Below are 21,806 nucleotides of genomic sequence, written 5' to 3'. Positions count from 1 at the left end.
GATTTAACTTGCAACAGACCACCCACGGTTCTTCGGTGGAATCGGGTCACGAACCTGAAACCCTACGGATCACAAGCCAAGACCTTACCACCAGGCCACCGCGGCCAAGGATTTGTGGAGATCACACCCCCTGGTTTTAAAATACTCAACTACACAAGGAAATGCAATTAAAAAATATCTAATCATTGCACTGAAAATAAAACAAGCTTTTCAGGAGAGATTTAATCAATATAAAAGTTTGAAAAACATATTTCTTTTTATTTTATATCCATACAAAATGGATTATTAACCTAACCATATAAACATAATTTTCGGTTCCTACGTATCCATACTTTAGGAATAGAATGAGTAGAATTTAAAAAAGCGTAGTACTGAAAAAAAAAATTTGAAAACCTGCTTTCCGAAGTAAAAGAAAACATTTTTGAAAATAAAACAAACAATAATGATCCAACAACAAAAATGAAAATATTATATAAAGCGAATATGATTCCTTACCAAATGATTTCAAATCAATGGAGAAACTTGCGATTGTTCTTGTAAACGACGTTTGGAACCACATAATCGTGGGGAAAAATTGCTTTCTTCAATGAATACTAAGAGAAATGAAAACGATTTGGCTGCCATATTCGTTAATTTAATGAATACAGAATATGAATATAACATTAAGAAACTACAGAAAATAAGCAATAACAGATTTCACATTTAGTTTATTTTTATTCATTTTATTATATACACCCAAGAGCCATTACATTATGACCACCGTCGATATATAACAATGGGCTCGCCCAGGAGCAAAACCATTGCGCATGGGCGGCTGATGTTGGAGTATATAAAGCGATTGTCTTTCCAAACATAGCGCGATTTACGAAATAATGGAAAAAGCAGGCAGGTGATTTATCAGACTTCGAAAAAGGTCAAATCGTTATGGCTCGGCGACTGGAAACATCAATATTAGGAACGTCGCGTTTAGTGGGCTGTTCATGTGCAGTTGTTGTGAGCACATATCGAAAGTCTTGTATGGATGGTGAAACGACAAGTCACCGGACAGCGGTGTGTCGTCCATGGCGCATTGATTTCAGAGGAGAGCGGAGATTGCTAAGCATTGTTCGTTGTGACAGAAGAGCTAGAACAGTCAAAATCACCACAATCTATAACAGTGGCAACCCAGACAGTGTTTCTCAACACACTGTACAGCTTAAATTGTTGCGTATGGGTCTACGCAGCCAGAGGCCGATGCATGTTCCTGCATTGACGGCAAGTCACCCCCAGCTGCGTCTGCAATGAGCCAAGAAACATCGGAATTGGGCATTAGAAGAATGGAAGAAGGTTGCATGGTCCGACGTAGCACGTTTTCTGATCCCTCAAATCGACAGGGCGTGTGCGAATACGCCGATTTCCAAAAGAAACTCTGGGTCCCGGATGCACATTTGGGCGGTGACAAGCTGGAGACGGAGGTATTATGGTGTGAGTAATGTTTTCATGGAGAATATTAGGACCCACAATCTCTAACGTCTGTACGCTACGTGAACATCGTTGCAGATCAGGTTCACCCATTCACGATAATAATATTTCCGGCGGGGTATGATGTTTACCAACAAGATAATGCACCATGTTATAACGATCGAATCGTCAGGGAATAGTTCGAGGAACATTCTAATGACATTAATCCCATAGAGCATTTATGGTCCCACCTGAAAAACCAAATTCGTGCTGCCACACTACCCCCTCGTAATGTGAGGGAATTGCAGGACCAGTTGGTGAGCGCTTGTTACTAGATACCTCAGACTGTTTATCAGCACCTTAAGGAGTCAACGCCTCGTCAGAAGCTGGCAGTTTTGAATGCTAAATGTGAACCTACATGTTTTTAAGAGGGTGGTCATAATGTAATGGCTCTTCGGTGTATGTGATCCAGAAATAACAGGAGGTGTTCGGAGCCATGTAGTGTGTTATGTTCTGGACGAAATATACCAAAATATTTTCACCATACACATTAAAGTATGCGGTTTTGATTTATCAAAAAAAAAAAAAAAAATAGTACCACCAAAACGCCGATAGGGGATATCCAGGCGCTGCAAGCGCATAATACGTGGGAAAAGAATACATAACTACTAATGGAAAACGTAAATAGCAACTCACCAAATACCAAAGAAAAACGTTTGTTATAGCAACTTACAAATTTGGCTCAAGGTGACCACCAACTTGATGTTCCAATAACTGCATGCGGTACCCGAGGTTGGCGAGTTGCTATTTATTTTTTCAATTGCTATTCTTTTCCCACATATTATGTGCTTACAGCGCCAGGATTTCCCCTATTGGCGTTTTCTGGTACTATTTTTTTTTTTTTTTTTATAAATTGAAATTGCATATTTTAATGTGTATGGTGGAAAAATTTTGTTATATTTCGTACAGTTCATACCACGCTATAGGGCTTCGAACACCTCCTATTATTTCTTGATCACCCTGTATATCTGTAGACATGATTATTTATAAAGAATATTTAATCTCACACACACACACTAAGAAAAAGAGTAGCTTTTCTGTATTCCATTTTTATTCAAATATTTAGTGAAATGACACCAAGTATGGTACCACCCGGTGCGGTAATGCATGGTATTCTCTCATTGATAACAGTTTTCTGATTTTTTAAAGGCGTAAGATAAAAAGTAAACTTTTTTTAAAATTTTAAAAGCGAGAGCAAACAATGGCAATATTTAATCTTTTCTACTAACAAATTTTCAGTGTTTTCAAATAACTATTATTTTATAACTGTTATATTATTGATTTAATGACTACAAATTAGTATAGGGAAAAAAAAAAAAAAAAAAAAAAAAAAACGAACAAAATGTGACCTAATTCTCAAAAAAATTCATCATCAATTAGAGGACCGAATCAAGTACGAACTTGATATATTCTTGATTACCCTGGCACCTTCGGTAATTTATTAATCAAAAATATGAAGAAATGAGTGTAAAATAGATTCAAGCATGAAAATTGAAAATCATTTCCATACAACTTATCTCTTTAATTGTGATTAAGTTAACTATGCATATTTATATATGACATAAAAACAAGATGAAACAACACACATAAGAACAAAAATATATTTATTTCTATATTTTAAAAGTTATATCGTCACTATGCACTTCAAAATATTTTGAAGCTTTAATGCCATACAAAAATATGTCGATAATAAGGCAGTTATTAAATATAAGGATCCACTTGATATCATTAAAAGGAATTCAAGGGTAATATTTTACAAAGTAAATAAATAAGAAAAATTCAGATATAAAATCTTTTTTTTTTTTCAAGATAACAAACATAAAGAAAAATAAAAGAAAAGAAAGAATTTGACATAATGAAATGAATAAAAGAAACAATGGAAATACAACAAATCTACTTTTATCCTCTGTAGGAATGTCGAATAAGAATAAATAGTATATCTAAATATATATTTCAAATAAATAAATTTAAACAGATCCTCAGCAATTTCTGGGTTTTTTTTCTGTTACATTCATACACAAAGAACTGTATCAATGAAAAATTAAAAGAATATTCTTACTTCAAATAAAGATGATGTTTATAATGCAAAGAATTTTAGAATCATACTATGCAAAAATATTAAGAACTGAAATATTTTAAGAATAAACGTTAATGTAACTAAACATACAGCAAATGTTTATAATAAAAGTAAGCAGTTAAATGCAAAAAGCAGAGATAAAAACATTTATAAATTTTTAAAATTTTCTATCAGTAAAGCAAACAATGCCAGTCAAACTTAATACTTCAAACTTTCATCGTGACATAAAAGATTTATGATCTATGGTAAAGAAATAGGAGGTATGAAAATATTTTTCAAACCTTATGAAAAAGTTCAGCATCAGAATATGTGTATCAGCTTCTATATTGGAAATGTATTAATCAATCAATCAATGAATTTTAAATGAAATTGCCAAAAACTTGATAGTAAAAAAAGTGAGGAAACCTAAAAATGATGATCAGTTTAATGAAAATATATTGTGTTCAAGAAATAGTAGATATATTCTACTCTGATTAATCTTATGAAATATAACACAGATTATCAAGTAAATGGGTCTAACTGGCATAGATTATTTTTTCTAGTTATTTGATAATAAAGGGAGATTCATTTTATAAAAAATTCATTTTCCACTAGAACTTTTTTTTCTGGAACGTATATTTATTCATAAATTTTAATCAAAAATTTATGTTTCCAATCAATAACTTTGGAGCTATTTATTAGAAAAATTATGTTAAGACTTTTATGTTATGAAAACCAATAATAATTGTTATTATTATAAAACTTTTACTTTTAAAACCAATAACAATCGTTAGATCTCATTTTCATGTTACATGTGAAAACAGTACAAAGAAAGTGAGAATTGTTAATAATAAACTTGTTCATCGAATCAAATCAATTCAAAGATAAATAAATATAAATGACACTATACCTTCTTGAATAAAAAATATCTGAATTCAGCATCAATATCAATTTTTAAATTTAAAAAAAATTGGCAACATGGGACATTTTTTTAAATTACAAGAATTAAAAGATTTATTGATTTATTTTTCAAATTTTTGACATATTCTGGAAAGACAGCAAAAGTGATAAAAAAAAAAATTATGACAAAAATAGGCAAGCAGTGAGATAAGTAAATATTTGTTCATATTAAGTATACAAAAAAAAATCATTTGATTAAATACACAAATCATTGCACTAAAGAAAAACAGAAAGTCTGTCATTTAAAACATACAGCTTTCAGATATATATCTTTTTATATTTACAAATGTATATTTTGTTTATAAAACAGGTTCCCATAAACTCCAAAATAAACAACAGATACTTCTTTCATATTATACAATCAGCAGATCAAAATCACCTCTAATCATCTTAAAAAAAGTATGGATATCCAAATTGCATTAAATCATCAGGCTATATCAACTAACAGCATTTAACCAGGCTAGTTACAAATAAGGAAAGTAAATCAGAAGAAAAAATCACCATAACTTCAGCATTTATATACATGATGGTCACTGAGGGTTGACTGAATACAAATAAATGCTTTTCAGTTATATTAATTTTGGACTTTCTTATAATAAATAATAATGAACTACATAAGTAAATTTAACGTACAAATAATTATTCCTCACAAAAACAAAAAAATTAAAATAAAGAAGAAAATCTGAAATTCAAAAAATACAAATGCAGGATGTCATAAAAGATCATGAATGCTTACATAATTCTTCAGAATTACAAACAAATGAATTTATTACATGCTAGAAAGAAAAAAGCTATTTCCTGACTTTTCCTTAAAAGAAATAAAATTATTGGAATTCTGCTTAATAGGAATGATCTACTATAAAAGAAAAACATTATTTAAAAATGATACAAATACAAATATCTTTCAAGATTATTTTGTTTCAGAAATTTCCATGCACATTATTATAAAAAAAAAATGTATTGAAATCAAAAGTAAAATGAATCAGGAAAGGCTTACTCCAATATTTTTATTTTAAGATGAGTATATACATGATGATGAATAAATCTTTAAAATATTGTCCATTTTTATAAATTATTAAAAGAAAAAATATAAATGTGTTAAAATATTACAGAATGAATTCAGGCTGTAAGAATTTTTTTATTAAATTCAGTTTCACGAAATTTTATGACAAAATTAAAAATTTGGTAATTTTATAGTTAAAACTCTTTGTCAAAAAAATAATGGTGAGCATGATGTAGTAATCTCTGTAAATTGAAACTATTTTTCTAATTAAAAGGCTTTAAAAAAAGTGATTTACATAAATTTTGTCCTATCTGATTTCATACAAGAAACCACTTTCAAGAATTGAAATGCTATTTAGATTACATTGTGAAATATAAAAATATGTGCTTTTATCTAAAATTTCTCCAAATCATTGATAAATTAAATAAATTACTTAAATTAACAAATATTGTTTAAGAAAGGGAACAAATATATTAAATAAATACAAAATTTTAAATATAAAATTTTATCCAATTTTTTGTTAGCAGGTAAATAATTCTGGTAATTACTTTGATGTATTTCGGAATTTTTTAAAAATCTATTTTACAAGAACTTTACTAAAAATTTATAAAAATTTCATAAAAAAATTGGTCGAAATATTCGATGGCAACAAAACCTGCCAAAATACTTTAAATGAAAGAATACTTGAAAACTCTTAAAACTCCCCATATGTTTTTGGCTATGATTTCAATAAAGAATTTCCATCATAATAATAAACATATTTCCTGTTCTCTTTATCAATATAATCAAATACAATCAGTAGTATCCCTAAAGTCAATAAATTAATTATATGCTTGAGAGCTAGTGGACCTGCAAACAACACACACAAATCAAGCTACATTACAAAAGATCAGAAATTGTTATAAGATAAAGAAAACCAAGAAATTAACTTTTTAAAGAGTATAAAAATAACAAAAAGCACTCTTATATAGAGAAGAAATAATAATTAATTGCAGTTACGTCTATTATAAATAAACATTTTCCAAAGTCAGACATAAAACCTTATACAGCCTTAAATAGAAAACCTTATAAATAAAAATAAATTAATTATAATATTATGAATTTCAATATGCTATTTCATTCAAACAATAAAAACCATTCATTCATTCATTCAAACAATAATAATGGCAAAAAAAGATTATCTAATTTAATGTTGCTTTCCATAAACAAAGAATTATATGAAGACATGAATTTAATGAGATACGAGAATAATGTGCATAAAAAATGAAAGCATGAAAATAAAATTATATTAATGTTTTCTCTTATAGATAATATTAGTGTATCATCAATAAAATCTCAGATAAGAATACTTAGATAAGAATAAATATTATATATATTCCTTTCTCATATGAAAAATTAGATTTATTTATTCATTTTTTGATTTACTAGATCTCCTACACTATATATATATCCACGATTTCAAGATCCTAAAGGTAGCACTATACTTTATAAATACTATAACTAATAGAAAGATTTTTCTGTGGACCACTATTATTAATTATAAGAACGAATATTATTAAAAACATGGAATCAATGATCATGTATTAAAATTACAGAGCTTGATTGCAATGATTATTCCTTTTTGATGCATTTTAATGAGGTCCAATACAAATGGAATATTTGGCATGGCTAATACAATTGCAATCAAATTATTATTTCAGTATCTATATAAATAGCAGAAAAGTGTAAGCTTGAATATAAAGTATAAATATATAGCATTTAGGGTCTCCCCTCATTATTGCTCCTTTCACCTGCTTCCCAAAACGATATTTTTTTTTAATACTAGAATATTTAAACTTTCTTTTCACATACCAAAAATTGTTATCTCCTTATTTCTTTACTACCTAAATTTCAAAAATTGGAAAAAAATTGTTCCTCAATATGGGAAACAGTGGAATACATATCATATTAAATAATAATAATTATTTTAAGAAAAAGAAGCTATTATAAGCAAAACGAGAAAATGTGAGATAAATTCTCAAAATATGTGTCAAGATAGTTGGCACTGATCAAAAGCTGTGTGATACATTCAAAGACATGGCATTCTAATATTAATAGATGCAGCATTCTTCCTTACTCATATGAAATATACAACAGCACCTGTTTTTAAACAAAATTCATATAAAAAGCTGCCTTTCCTAAGGGAAGACTTTGATCAAAATACAGTTAAGGCATCACAGATTCAGGATTTCCCCAGAGCAGTGTTTACAACAATGTTCAGGTATACCATTACGGTTACAAGTATGAGGAAGTACTTGGCACGCAACAAGGCCTGGACTGCATTCGGACAGATTGTGATTTCCACTCATTTCATCTAGAGCTTGAAGTAGCTAATGAAAAATGGGGAAAAAAACAGAACTTAAAAATATAATATTAATTAAATTTAAATATAAATGGCACTTCATATATTATTTAACTTAATGTTTTGTATTATATTTTCTACTATTTTTCATAAGAACTTATAAAAATGGCATATAAAAAGAACAACCTTTTTTTTTTCTTTTCGAGATTTTAAAAGAAATATTTGAAATTAAAGATAATACTTTCACATTTTTATTACTGCTATAAAAAAATTTAAAAAATATAACAAATTCATTTTTTATTATTTTCATGCATGTCACTTAAACAGAAAAAAAAATAATATTAAATTAAATACAGAAAATTGCTTAAATACTAATTAAAAAGTTCAATTAAAATACCTGGTGGGCATCCCTCTCAGTACCCATAAACTGACGTATACAATTAAATTGTGGGTTTGATTGCAGTGGTTTCCCAAGAAATCTCTCCTTCAGATCATTAGACAAGCTCTTGAGTTGTCTCCCCAACCCTAAAAGATCCATGCGAGAGTTATTTGCAGGAGAAGCAATCTTGCTGCCAGGATTGCAAGCACCAGAAATGACTTGCAAGTTGCTAAAAATAGTAAATTCAAAATATTGCATACATAAATATCTATAAAGAAATAATTAAAAATTTAGAAAGGGAATTTAATCCAAGAACTACATAAATAAAACTGAACAAAAGTATAAAAATAAAATAATAAATAACAATAAATAAAAATAAGAAAAAAGACCAATAAAAAAATGAATAATACATAAATTTATTTTTAAAAAACTCACAAAAATAACGGTCTCATTCCTCTAATGATCAAATAATGTAAAGAACAAATTGAAAAGTGAAGACATTTCAGATATAGAAATGTTATTTAAAGTTTCTGATTACCTAAATCTTTGCCATTTTTAATTATGATGAAATAAAAATATATTCTATCAACTTTCATGCTACTTCAAATTATAAAAATACCACTACCATGTATTCTTTTCAAAAAGAAACAGCAAACTTTCATTAAAAAAAAAAAAAAAAAAACATGAAAATCTTTACAGAAGATATGAACATAAAAACATTATGTAAAACAATTTTTTAGGTCTGATTCAACAATATTTATTTTATTTTTAAAATTTATTCTTAATTGTGTTACAAAATTGCATTTAATACCATTGAAATGTGTATGAGCATAAATCCAGATACAATGATAAGCATTGTTCGGAAATAAGAATAAATATAATTTTAAAAAGTTATGAAAGTCGGAAAGACATTGGTGAAATACATGAATGAAAAGCTTATTTATTTATTTATTTTATTTATTTTTGCATGTATACGTGTTAAAAAGACATAAAAATGGTTTTGTACAATACTTATCAACAGAAAATGTAAAAATTTTATTTGGAATTTAATTAAAAATTGAATTTAAATTTCAGAAAAATCCTTTCTTTTTAAGAATACACAACCTAAGGTGCTACTTGATAAATTTAAAAGCTCTAGGTCCAATAGGCTGTTCCATAATATATTTTGAAATATTCTTTTTTTTTATCATGCTAGTCAAAATTCAAAAATAATATCCTAGTCTGTAAGCATTATCATGCTAAAAAAATCATCAAAACTTACAGATAATTTGCATGATGTTTGGAGTAAACTGTATGGTCAGTATGAAAAGGCTAAATGTATGGATAAAATTTCATTGTATGTGGAATTCAGATTCCAGAAAATACATTGCAACAATGAATTTAGCATACTTTTAAATTCTGAATACCTGCTCCTATCAACTATTTAATACAAATGGAAATAAAGAAAATAACATACAATAAAGATCACTGCATAATAAACATTCATACAAAATCTCAATAAAATAAGTATTGTATTAATAACTATGCAGCTTGTTATTTAAATTAATAGCTATTTTTTCATCAATGTCCTAAGAAAAACATGCCAAATTTTAGTGGTGACGGTCAATGCAAACCGATAATCACTAATATCTAAGTTTGGAAAGAAAAGAAACACCAAAATTCAGTAGAAATAGTCTCCTTTTTTTTTACACAGTAATAAATTCAAAAATATATTAATAATAACTTTAATATTCCTATGTTGAAGACTTTAGATGGTAAATATAACAACTCTAAAAAAATCATTGCAATAAATCAATGAAGAAATATTCACCAGAAATGTAAGTCATATATCAAGATATTAAAAGAAAATTTACATTTTATCAGTTTTTTTTTTTTAAAAAGAATTTAAAGTAAAATAAATGGGTTAAAAGTTTTATACAGATTCAATAAAATTTGAAAAATTTGAAAGAAAAAAAATGTTAAAACCACGATCTAGTCAAATTCCAATGAGTTCAAATCATTGAATGACTGTTTTTAATAACATTGATTTAAAAATCAAGATAATGATAAAGTCCTTAACACAAATTCATGAAAATAAATCATTCCTTAGGGAATAATTGGATCTTTTTAACTGCTTTTTATCATACATTTTAAAGTGAGAAAAAAAAAAAAAAGAATTACTACAATGAAATAACTATAATGATTTGTTACAATGCAACTTTTTAATAACAAAAATTGCTTCCTTATTTCTTTCATCCTAACTAAATTCATGCAGTAATAAAAATATGTTAGCATATATATATATAGTAACCAATCTAAAGTAAGAATAGTTTGAAAACGAAACAAAACAGTTTTGAAATCGCAATTAAAAATTATTACCTATTCAAACCAAAACCGGATAAAGGAAAGAAACTTCATAGTATTTAGAGAGCGCAACTGCAGCTACTTCTAAAACACAGATGAATTGATACAAAAGTATAAAAATCAAGTTAATAAGAAAATCAAATAAACAAAATAAAATTAAACCAAATAAAAAAGAATCCGGCCTGAAGAACCCTCAGGAAGAGATTCAAAGAAAGGGATTTTTTCTGTGAGGAAATCCAGACAAAGGTCTAATAATGATTCCTCATGACCCGAAAATCCCCTGAAATTAGGCCCAAGAGTATATCTTTTGGGCCCAAAAGATATACTATTTTAACAGAAAGGAAAATACAAAACAACAAATTAGAAGAAAATAACCACTACAAAGTAAAAATACAATAACAAAAATAACAATATAAACAAAAATATCATAAAATAGCACTAACGTGAAAATGAAAAGGCAAGAACTTACCATTAGCAGTCAAGGAAATTTTAAGCTATCGATGTGCTATTAGTGCTATTTTATGATATTATTGTTTATATTGTTATTTTTGTTATTGTATTTTTACTTTGTAGTGGTTATTTTCTTCTAATTTGTTGTTGTGTATTTTCCTTTCTGTTAAAATAGTATATCTTTTGGGCCTAATTTCAGGGGATTTTCGGGCCATGAGGAATCATTATTAGACCTTTGTCTGGATTTCCTCACAGAAAAAATCCCTTTCTTTGAATCTCTTCCTGAGGGTGACCCTTGAAAAAGTCTTCAGGCCGGATTCTTTTTTATTTGGTTTATTTGATTTTCCTATTAACTTGATTTTTATACTTTTGTGTATATATATATATTATATATATATATATATATATATATATATATATATATATATAAAATTTAGAAACTGTAAATTCTATTTTGCAATACAAAAACTAATCCACATAATGGTTTTCAAATAAATAAGAACAATGAGCATAAATTCATAAAAATGTTAAAATCAAAAAACAAATAAAATTTTAAAATGTATTTTTTACATTATTTTGGAAATTCTATTTAAAGATAGAATTTATTCAATTCAGGGGCTTATTTTTAGGCTTTACCAGGATATTTTCAATTTAAATCAAGAAACACATAGTTATTAACATGTGAAAATAAAAATCGTTTTTTTTTTTTCCCCCACTAGTGCAACAGTTGATTGCATAACAGAGTTCAATAATGAATCAGAAATACTATAGTAAAGCAACATATAATCTACTTCTGATGATGTTAGTAATTTCAAAATTAAAAAGAGAGGAAGAGAGATTTATAATATGTCATGCAAATTATAAATAAGAAATATTTGTTTAGCATTCATGGAAAAGTGGTACAGTATAATGAGATTCAATTCTTCACTTTATTCTGAACACCAGAGTACACTTATTACTTGACATTAAAGATGTTTTCATTACTATTATGAATAGCATCTTCAATATCTAATACATAAAAAAATCCTGGGAAATATAACACAAAATATAATCAGAGCACAGATATTCTTACATTCAGTCCAGCATGCATTTAATTACTTGGATAATTGGATCAAAAAATGTGAAGAAAATAATATCATAAATTTTATAAAATAAATTAGTTTGAGAGAATTGAAACATTTTTTTTAAATGTTTCTGACAGAACAGACTTACCTATGAGCAGAGCTTAGAGCTTCAAAAAGCACAGTATGTTCTGCAAGTATTGTCTTGATAATTTCTATGGATCGTCCAAGACTGAGAGAAAGTGCAGCCTTCTGTTCTGCGAGATCTCGCACCAAAACGCTAAAACATACAAATTTTTATTAAATACAGTTGAAAATTAGGCAATTCTTTCTGTGCATTTACTAATTTTTATATTTTTAGTGAGTAAAGAAAATAATTTTTACAAATACTCACAAAAAATATTAAGATCATCACAATTCTGACAGTCTTTGATTGCAGATTGCTTTATATACAGTTAGAGTTTGCTTGATTTAACAGTTAAATAAAATCTTATAAATAGACGACTTCAGGATTTAAGAAAAATCTGTAAGATGACCAATACAAATTACAAATCACTGAAAAACTAAAAAATGTCCTTCATGTAGCTAATTCATTGATTCACTAGCTGAAAGTACCGCTTAAAATTGAAAGATATCAAATAATTTTTACATGTCTTCCAATGTCCAAAATTACAATACTCAGCTACTGGCTATATCTAAACAAATAACATACCATATGGATGAACCAATTATTTAAATCTAATGCTGGATGATGAATAAGGCAAGTTTAGAATAAAATATAAATACCATTTATGCTATAAGATACATTAACGCATAAAAAAAATTGAAAAATAAATAAGATCATATTTATGTTCTTATAAATAAATGCACACTACTAACCTGCAGGCCTTAAATTTCCCCTCGAAAACATCAGATCGTACAGACAGAAGTTGAGCTTCTTCATCAGCACGCTGTAATTCAGTACAAAGGCGAAGCACCTCCATGCCCAACTGAGCTTTATCTTGTGTCATAAACTGTACTTTTTCTTGGACATCTTCACCCAATGAAGCTACCAACAACTTTTTAAGGTCTCTATTGACCTATAGACATTTGCATTAAAAAAAATCATTTAAAAGTCATTTCATTTCATTTAACTGTTTGCATTAAAACATTTTAACAATACAACATCAAAATAAATAATTTCTTTCTAAAAACAGATAATTATTTAAATAGAATGCAAACCTGAAATTCAATAACTATTATGATTAATCATTTTACAGAGTAAAAACATATATTTTGAAACAGAATGTAATTATAACATTAATTAATAAAAATATATATCTCTTAATAGTTTAATGACAGTTTAAATATATAAGGAGTCATAAAAATGCATACACTTGTTGAATTATTATAGCAAAATGAATGAAAACAATACAATAAAATTACATAATTCAAATGAGCTAGTGAATTAGTGAATTTTGAATGAAAAGAGGTGATCTTGTATTGAAATATATACTAATAACCCAGTGGTTATCAACTTTTATTCCCTACTATACATCTAGATAAGGCTTTTTTATTTTTGAGAATCCTCAACAAACATTCCTTTCCAACCATTTCTCCATAGGCACAAAAAAACTTTAGCTAATAACATTAAGGACTAATTTAAGAATCAAATTAATTTAATAAATTTGATCAATTTTTTAAATTTTAGATTTAATCCATTTTTTAAAAAATGATTGCACAATCTAACAAATGTAAACAGCATTGAAACATTTTCTCTTCAATTTAAAAGGACATCTAATAATTAATCACAGTGACAATTAATTATTTAAATGGAAGATAATTTTAATATGATTCTAAAGGTTCTTTCATAGAATTTTGTGTTTCCAAAAAGCATTAAATATTGTATTGCTTTAACACTCAATTTCCTGTTACTTTTCTTCAACTATAAACCAAAAAGCTTACAAAAACTTATATAACTGTCAATATTCACACCAATTTTGAAAAATAAGATTCTTCAATCTTTATTTTTCAATTTAATCATGTATGTTTTATTTTTTTTTTATTTCTTACTTTTATCAAGATTATTTTTAGGATTCTTAAAAATAAGTGAGACCCCTGTTTTAAGGGATAAATATATTATTGTTTAATAATATGTACTTTTTCAATTCTATTAACTTTTTATCTTTCATTTTAAAGGAAACAAATTACAACAGATCATTAAAAATATAGGATATGAATTAAAACTTTTAACTATTATTCTCTGATTTCAAATATGTTATTTGTTATAAATACTTATTTTTAATATTATACTAAAATTCACAAATTTTAAAAAATTGCCACAAAATTATATATATATATATTTAACAAATATTCTACTAAGCAATAACAACAACAAAAAAAACCACTGAGTCAAGAATCCAAGAGTAGTCACATTAATTTTTATAATGATTTCTTCCCTAAGTTTTTCATTATTGTAAGGAAATTTATTAAGAAGCTTATTCTGATTTGAATCCTTTCTTTAAAATTTCGCTGAAAATAACTTTCTGAAACTGTTTTTTTAATTAATTGTTAGTTAATACTTCATTTTTGAATTCTAAAGTCATACACAACTGCAAATGGATAAAGTTTAAAAAACTCTAATAAAAAATGCAATAATGATAACTATTAAATTGTTATTATTAACTATTTATAAATAACTATTCACACCTTAATTTTGTTTTACCTCAGCTTGGATCTGAAATTGAGAAGAAAGCTCCTTCTTCTCTTTTTCAAGAGTTGCAATCTTTTCCTCAAGAGCACTGATCTTCGATGAGCAATCTGTCATACAATTTCCACCAAATGTTTTGCCATCTGAATCTGCAAACTGTTTAATGACAGTAGATGCTAAAGAGTTTACTTTATGGGAATCAATAAAGAAATCAATTTTCTTGGGTGGAGAAGTGATAGGAGCGACAGCTGCTCGATAAGGCTCATATGGTACAAATTTTGGTTCCTTCACTTTTCCTTGAGATGGAACAAAGTTTTTATGATAATAACTGAGAGGAGAGCGGAAAGTGTGGATGGTTTCATGTTCAGGATAGGATGTGTTCTCCATGCCATCACCTTCAGAACGTCCGGGGCACTTGAGAGGGGTTTTAACTACAAAACCAAATAAATTTTTAATAAAAGACAAAACATTATTTTTAAAAATATAAATTAGTACAATAATTTTTTAAGAATCAATTAATAAGCAGGAATTTCAGAGTAAAGGAATCATTCACATACCATTTTTAAACAATTCAATGTGTTTTTGAAAAGCTAACAATTTAGAAAGTTAGAATTAAAGTTTTAAAAAACTAATTTATAATTCATGCTCTGCATTTTTAATGTGAGTTTTTTTAGTGAGTAGAGTTATTCAGTAAAATAAACAGAATTAAGTAAAATAAATTTAACATAAAGTTAAAACTAGGCTTCCTCTGTATACATTATAAAAACAGAATATTTTATCATTATGAAATTGCCAAAACAGCATTCATATTACTCAGTGTAGATAATATTTCTTTCGGTCATTTTTTTTTTTTTTTTTTTTTTTTTTTTTTGGAAAAAGTCAGTTTTGAGAGCCAAAAATAATGATAATTAAGAAAGGAGAGACTCAAACTTTAAAACAAAATGCTGTTATAAGTAAAAGATTGTAATCCATTTAAAAAGTTTTCTTTCCAAATATATAATAGTTTTGCAAAAAATAAAAGTAAATTTCTCTAATAAATAAATATTTGTAGTTTTCATTTGTGACTATCCATTTTTTTTTTTTTTTTTACAAAATTGCTTTAATGCAAATGTTTAAATAATAATATTTTTATTGTATTAATGTTCTTAACATCAATAGTATATATTCTGCAGTACTTTTCTTTCCTTCCCAGATTTCTTTTTTTTTAAGTAAAACAAATACAAATACCTGTTTTTCTAAGTATTGCCCACAGAGAAAGAGATCTCCACTGTGGTATTACCAATACAATATTGGATATTGGTTATCATACCTGTAAGTTCCATATTTCAAATTATTTTTCCTATGCATAATTCTTGACATCATACGAGTATTTCATTCCAAATCTAAAGGATGTTTTATATCACGACAATAAATTAAAATAAAAAGAAAGTTAAAATGTATTAATAAATAAGATTTACCCATTATTGAATATTTGACAATCATTTTAAAGTGTATTTACAATTATCTTTCAGCAAAATGAATTTTTATATTGAGAAATATATGACTTTGCAAAGCTCTTTTTAGAATATATAAAATTGTTAAGTGAAAATAATTATCTCATTAAAACTTCCTTAATATTATTTAATCAGACATCAAGAGAAGTGATTACAATTATTATACTCAAAAAAAAAAATTAAAGTTTCATACAAAGTAAAAAACAGAAAAGATTACAGGTTAGTACAATGCTTATTCAGAAAACAATAATAAACTAATAAGTTCCTAAAATTAGAAATGGGAAAGAAAAAAAAAAGAAAAAAGGCTGAATTTAATAATGAATATAACAAATTATAAAACAATGAATTGTACCAAACATAAACACTGAGAAGTAAAATAAGTATGATGAACTTTTGTATTAATTAATTTGAAATAATAGTATTAATTAAATCAAAAGTGTATTAATTTAATTTTTATATTAATTGGTTCAATAAAATGAATTAATTAATACCAAAAATCTTTGGGATGGTAAAAATACTACAGAATTATTATATAAAAGAAAATTAATCTGAAAAGTGCTAAAAATTTGATTCTAAAAATATTTAAATTTGCATTTCCATGGAAATGTGACATGTCTGCAAAATAAGAAGTAATTGTTTTAGAACTCCAATTTATATAAGCAGATGAGTTTATTTTAGATACATAGAAAAAATATATTTTTAATTAAAAAGGGATAAAATGTCTACTTCTTAATGGATCAAAAATAAAATATTCAAATACTGCATTAATTTAAGAACAATTAATCACATATAAATATGCTACAAGAAAACTGATAGAAATTTTTCACTGCACTGCTTTTAAAAAAAGTCTCAAAATTATTAACAGTTTACATACCTGTATATGTTAAGAGATTTTTTCCCCAAATTTTATAAATATATCTAAAATGAAATTACTAACCAAGATTGCAAAATTTGATACATGTGATATCACATTTCATTATACTGAAGATTGAGAAGAAAAAGTAGCATGATCTACATTTTTAAAGGTTTGAGAAATTGTTAATAAAATATATGATTATCACTAATAGTTTATATTCTCAGGACAATCAAGACTTTATTTAGAAGACCAAATGGCTATATTGTCTTTACATTTTTTAAGTTTCAGTTTAAAACAGGATAAATTATAATATTTTTTTTAATTAAAAAAAAAGACCTATTCAAATTTTTAATATCACTGAAAGAAAAATTATTTATCTATTTTTAAAGATCATTTATTAGAACAGAGAGTCATTCAATCAAGATATTAGTTCTTTAGAAGGTTGAAGATAGGATCATTTAGAACTGAGGAGGTCAAAAGTTTAATGAGAAATTATTTCATTACTAAAAGATAACATATCAGAGAATAAATGCAGTTAATAATAATAAAATAAAATGTTACTGAAAAATTAAATAACATATGGCAAAAGGATGCATCATACATCATATGTACATAAGTTCTGTTAAAATTGTGATAAAAAAAAGCGTTTTTATGCACTATCAAATGGCACATTAACTGTGAAATTTCAACAGTTATGTTTTATCTCATTGATATTTAAATATATATTATCTAAAAATAAAATAAAGAATTCAAAATTATAAAAATAATTTGCTATATTCCCTCATTCTATAATAATATTTTTCATTGTTATATTTCGGTTGGTTTTGGAATAATTACGATTCTTAATCAAAGAGGTGATCTTATTCTTAAACCTATCTGCCTACAATGAAATAATTTTTTAATTTTATATACACTAAAATTTTTTACCCAGTTGTTTCGAAAACATTTATAAGGTAGACAATACAAAATAATGTGGAAGTATAATAAAATTAAGTATAACAATAATGCTAAATAAAATATTAACAAATATATTTAGATAAGTACGGTTTTTAATAGAAACAAGAATCAATAAATAAAGCGGAAGATAAAAATGCAATGAAATAAAACATATACATCAATTATTTTACTTAAATCAGATCAAAACCTACTTATAACAATAATTTATTATTCTAATAACAATACTTATTATGTTTTATAAATGTTACATATCATGTCAACCATTGTTTTTATTACACTACTTTTATTTGGTAAGAAAATATACCTTTATTTTCCATTTGATTAAGTAAATTATCTCTTCGAAAAGCTGTTGATTTAATTTAGATCACGTCACATAACGTTACGTTATTCCCCCAAAACAAAAACAGTCTCATTTCATTTCACATCAATTAAGATTTTTTTTCTTTTTTTTTTTTTTCTTTTACATATCAGTTGGTTTTACTTCTACTGCTCAAATTAACGAAAAATTCATGTTCTTTAGAGAAACCACTGATTATTTTTGTTGACTCTACGACATAAATAAGTAAATAGACAATGTTTTTAGAATTAAATTGTATATTAATGTGCCGTTTGGGGTCCAGTTTCTTTTTCAAAATATGAACTAACGATGCAAAGCAATTGCCTCTTATTTTTAGAGAAGAGATAACAGATAACTTGGTTTAGATTCTGCACCCTTCGCTTGAAACAGAAATCGATCCAAAAATAATCCATCAATAAAAATCTTTCACATCCGGGTTGGCAGCGAAAGAGTTAAAATTATTTTTGAATTTGACTTGAAAAATTTTTTATTTTACTTTTTAAAAAAATGTTCAAAACGTAGTTATAACTTTTTGATTACTTAAGCAAATGAGTATGCTTAGAAATATGTTTGGCGAAATCGGACGAGTTATTTAAACTGGGGACTGTGTAAAAGTCCAATTTTGCGATATCTTTCAAAAATGAAAACGGATAAGCGACCATAGCTGAAGCATTAAGATGTCATGAGTTGTCAAATTAAATATGAATTATCGATACCAGTACTTTGTGGTCAGCATATTCTGCCATAGAATTTTCTTGTACAAGCAGCGTTTTCCCGATATTTCTCTTAAAAAAGGGATTGGAGGTTAGACGGTAACTAATTACACAGATCTAGGGGGTCACAAGCTTTCAAATGATATAAAAACCAGAACAGTAGGGGGGAAAAAACCCTGTGGGTTTTTTTGACTTATTTATTTTAAATATGATCAAAATCAGTCCAGTTGAATCTGATTGGTCTGTCTCATATTATTTTGTAGTATATAACTAAAATAGAGAGCGTAGACGACCATCGTTTATATCCCAGGCGCTTTCTAGTCTTCATAAAAATAAAAATTAATGAAATCGAATCACATGTTGGAGCTGGAGGGCCTTTTCTTTGATTCTTTTTATTACTTTAAATATACAATGCGCTCTGTTAATGAACAGACAAACTAAAAAACTTTTAATAGATATAAAAATATAGAAATTGCAATTGAGCATCTTATCGCAAGTAACATTGAGAGGGGGAAAAGGGGGATTCAAGTACGCGGATTTCGACATCACGCTGGAATGACAAAAAAGTTTAGATAATATTGTGATGAAAAGCTTATAAGCCAGTTAACAGCTACGAAACACGGGCAATTGCTTTTGTCTTGTTACTCGGCTGCGAACCACAAGATCCGGGGTTCTATACTCGCTCATAACAAATCCGCTACAATATAAACAAACCCCAATCAAGTTAAAGGTCAAATGGGAGTACTAGATGACATCGCCACAAAACCAACCCCATCTAGCAGAAACACACAAGCGATACTTGTCAAAAAGTTTATCACATATTGATTACTCCGATACGCCTTGAGGCACATGGATAAATCTGAATGACCGGACGGTGGGGACAGCATTGGTGGGAACTGAGGTTGAGTTTTAAAGGCCATCACCAACCACGACATAACCCTTCACGTGGGAAGACGTCCCGGCATCGGGAGGGGGTAGACGACCCCACCATTTCCGCGTCCACTCGGGTGGCGGGAGCCAACCATCATGCCAGTAGCTTCTAATCCTTAAATCTGAGGTGGCCATGGCAGGAGTGTCAGAGAATACAATAAAGACTACAAAAACATTTATTTAGTTACCTAGTACAAGAATTATTGGGAAAAGCGGACACTAACGTTATTGCACAATTTAAAAAGACGTAAAACTTTCAGATGATCTCGCAGACAACAGGATGTATTTGATATTTGCTATAGCGACAGCAATCCTCAATGAAATACCCCGGTTTGTACATAGGCATCGTATAGAAGAGTGATTTAAAGCGACCCTGTTATTGATATCGGCGAACGTGGAGACAAAAAAAATCTCGTATCCAGTCTACTTCCTTGAGTACGTGATATTGAGATGATTATTCACTTTGCAAGAAAAATATGCAGAGATATTATCATGCATAAACTATATATTTTATTGAATTTCGACCTGCACACTTTGTATCATATCTGGGAAGATGTATTGCAGAAAAATAAGGCAAGTTGCTTCATTCAGGCAGGAAGTACAGGCTCTAAAATATAATCTAGAATTCCTGCGCACTCGTTGATTCTAAACTCTTATTTTGATTTCCTCGGTACCCTGGCATGAGCATTACCTATTTCCCATATTCGTACAATATGTGCTTTGACGTTTTTTTACCGGACTTGAAACCTGCATACGTTTTTCATCCTCTTAACGTGGTTTGTGACATCATATTCCCTTGCAATTTTTGTTTCTCCATTAACAACCCAACGAGTTCGTTGATCCATTAACTAACATCTTATATAGTTTTTTAAATTGAAAAATTGAAGCTTATAAATACAGTATATGGACGATTTTTAAAAATTTCTTTAGCTCAATTAATAATTCAAAAGCGAATTTTTTATTTTGATGCTCAGAAATTTTCAAAATTTAAGGGAATAAATCCAAAGGTTTACATTCTAAATAAATAATGCTTATTTTTCATTTTAGATTCTATTTGGCGAACAGCTTATTTTTTTAAAACTTGCTTACCCCTAGAAAATTCCAATTAGCATATGACATTGTCGGCAGTACTGATTTAGAGGGAGATGAAACGAAAACGGGATTATATATATTATTCTCGTTGTATACACAAGATATATCAGTGCATAGAGAACACAGGTGCACAAAAAGTTTCCTTTCAGTACAGATGCTAAGAAAGAGTCTGTAGGAATGCATTCAAGAATTTTATATATTTCAGACAGAACTTTTTTTGTAAAAAAGCTAGCCCAAGCTTTTCTTTTGAGATTTAATATTTTCAAGGAAAATGGTAGATCTACATTAGAGAATTAAAGCTGCAATAATCAACTTCTGAAGGCACTGGGAAAATTACAAGCACTTAGAGGAGTTTTTGTTCAATTATGTGGTTAGAAAAATAATGTTAAAATTGTGGGGGAAATCCAATTTATCAGAGATATACAAACTTTTTTTTATAAAGGAATATTACAATCACCGCTCTATTCATGGATTTTGGGAGATTATTTTTTTGGAAGCAAAGGATGTAAGATTTTCAAAATTTTGGTTAAAATCTAAATAATAACAAAAATTCAGCTGATTCATCATTTTTTTTTTTATCCCCAACATATATACAAAAGAAAAACATGTGGTTGATATAGCATTAAAGGAAAGGTTAAATTTTGTA

The 21,806-nt window shown here is 27.4% G+C and overlaps 1 protein-coding gene across 1 annotated transcript; it reads right to left on the bottom strand.

Moving 5' to 3' along the window:
- Nucleotides 1–5,543: 5,543 nt before the first annotated feature.
- Nucleotides 5,544–18,493, bottom strand: LOC129967073 (golgin-45-like). Its single transcript, XM_056081735.1, has 6 exons — nt 18,393–18,493; nt 14,798–15,213; nt 12,973–13,172; nt 12,245–12,373; nt 8,258–8,468; nt 5,544–7,888 (listed from the first exon to the last, which is right to left on the bottom strand). The coding sequence occupies exons 1-6, from the start codon at nt 18,403–18,405 to the stop codon at nt 7,733–7,735; spliced, it is 1,125 nt and encodes a 374-aa protein (XP_055937710.1). The 5' UTR covers nt 18,406–18,493; the 3' UTR covers nt 5,544–7,732.
- Between the last annotated feature and the right edge of the window lie 3,313 nt (nt 18,494–21,806).

This window comes from Argiope bruennichi, chromosome 4 (assembly GCF_947563725.1).
Source record: "Argiope bruennichi chromosome 4, qqArgBrue1.1, whole genome shotgun sequence".
NCBI classification, from domain to species: domain Eukaryota; kingdom Metazoa; phylum Arthropoda; class Arachnida; order Araneae; family Araneidae; genus Argiope; species Argiope bruennichi.
The sequence above is the reverse complement of the archived record's forward strand: the minus strand, read 5'-3'. Positions and strand labels throughout refer to the sequence as shown.

Coding starts and splice junctions, on each gene's coding strand:
- LOC129967073 (XM_056081735.1), bottom strand. Junction 12,374..12,972: donor GGGAAATTTAAGGCCTGCAG/GTTAGTAGTGTG, acceptor TGTATGTTTTAG/CGTTTTGGTGCGAGATCTCG. Junction 7,889..8,257: donor CTGAGAGGGATGCCCACCAG/GTATTTTAATTG, acceptor ATTTTTCATTAG/CTACTTCAAGCTCTAGATGA.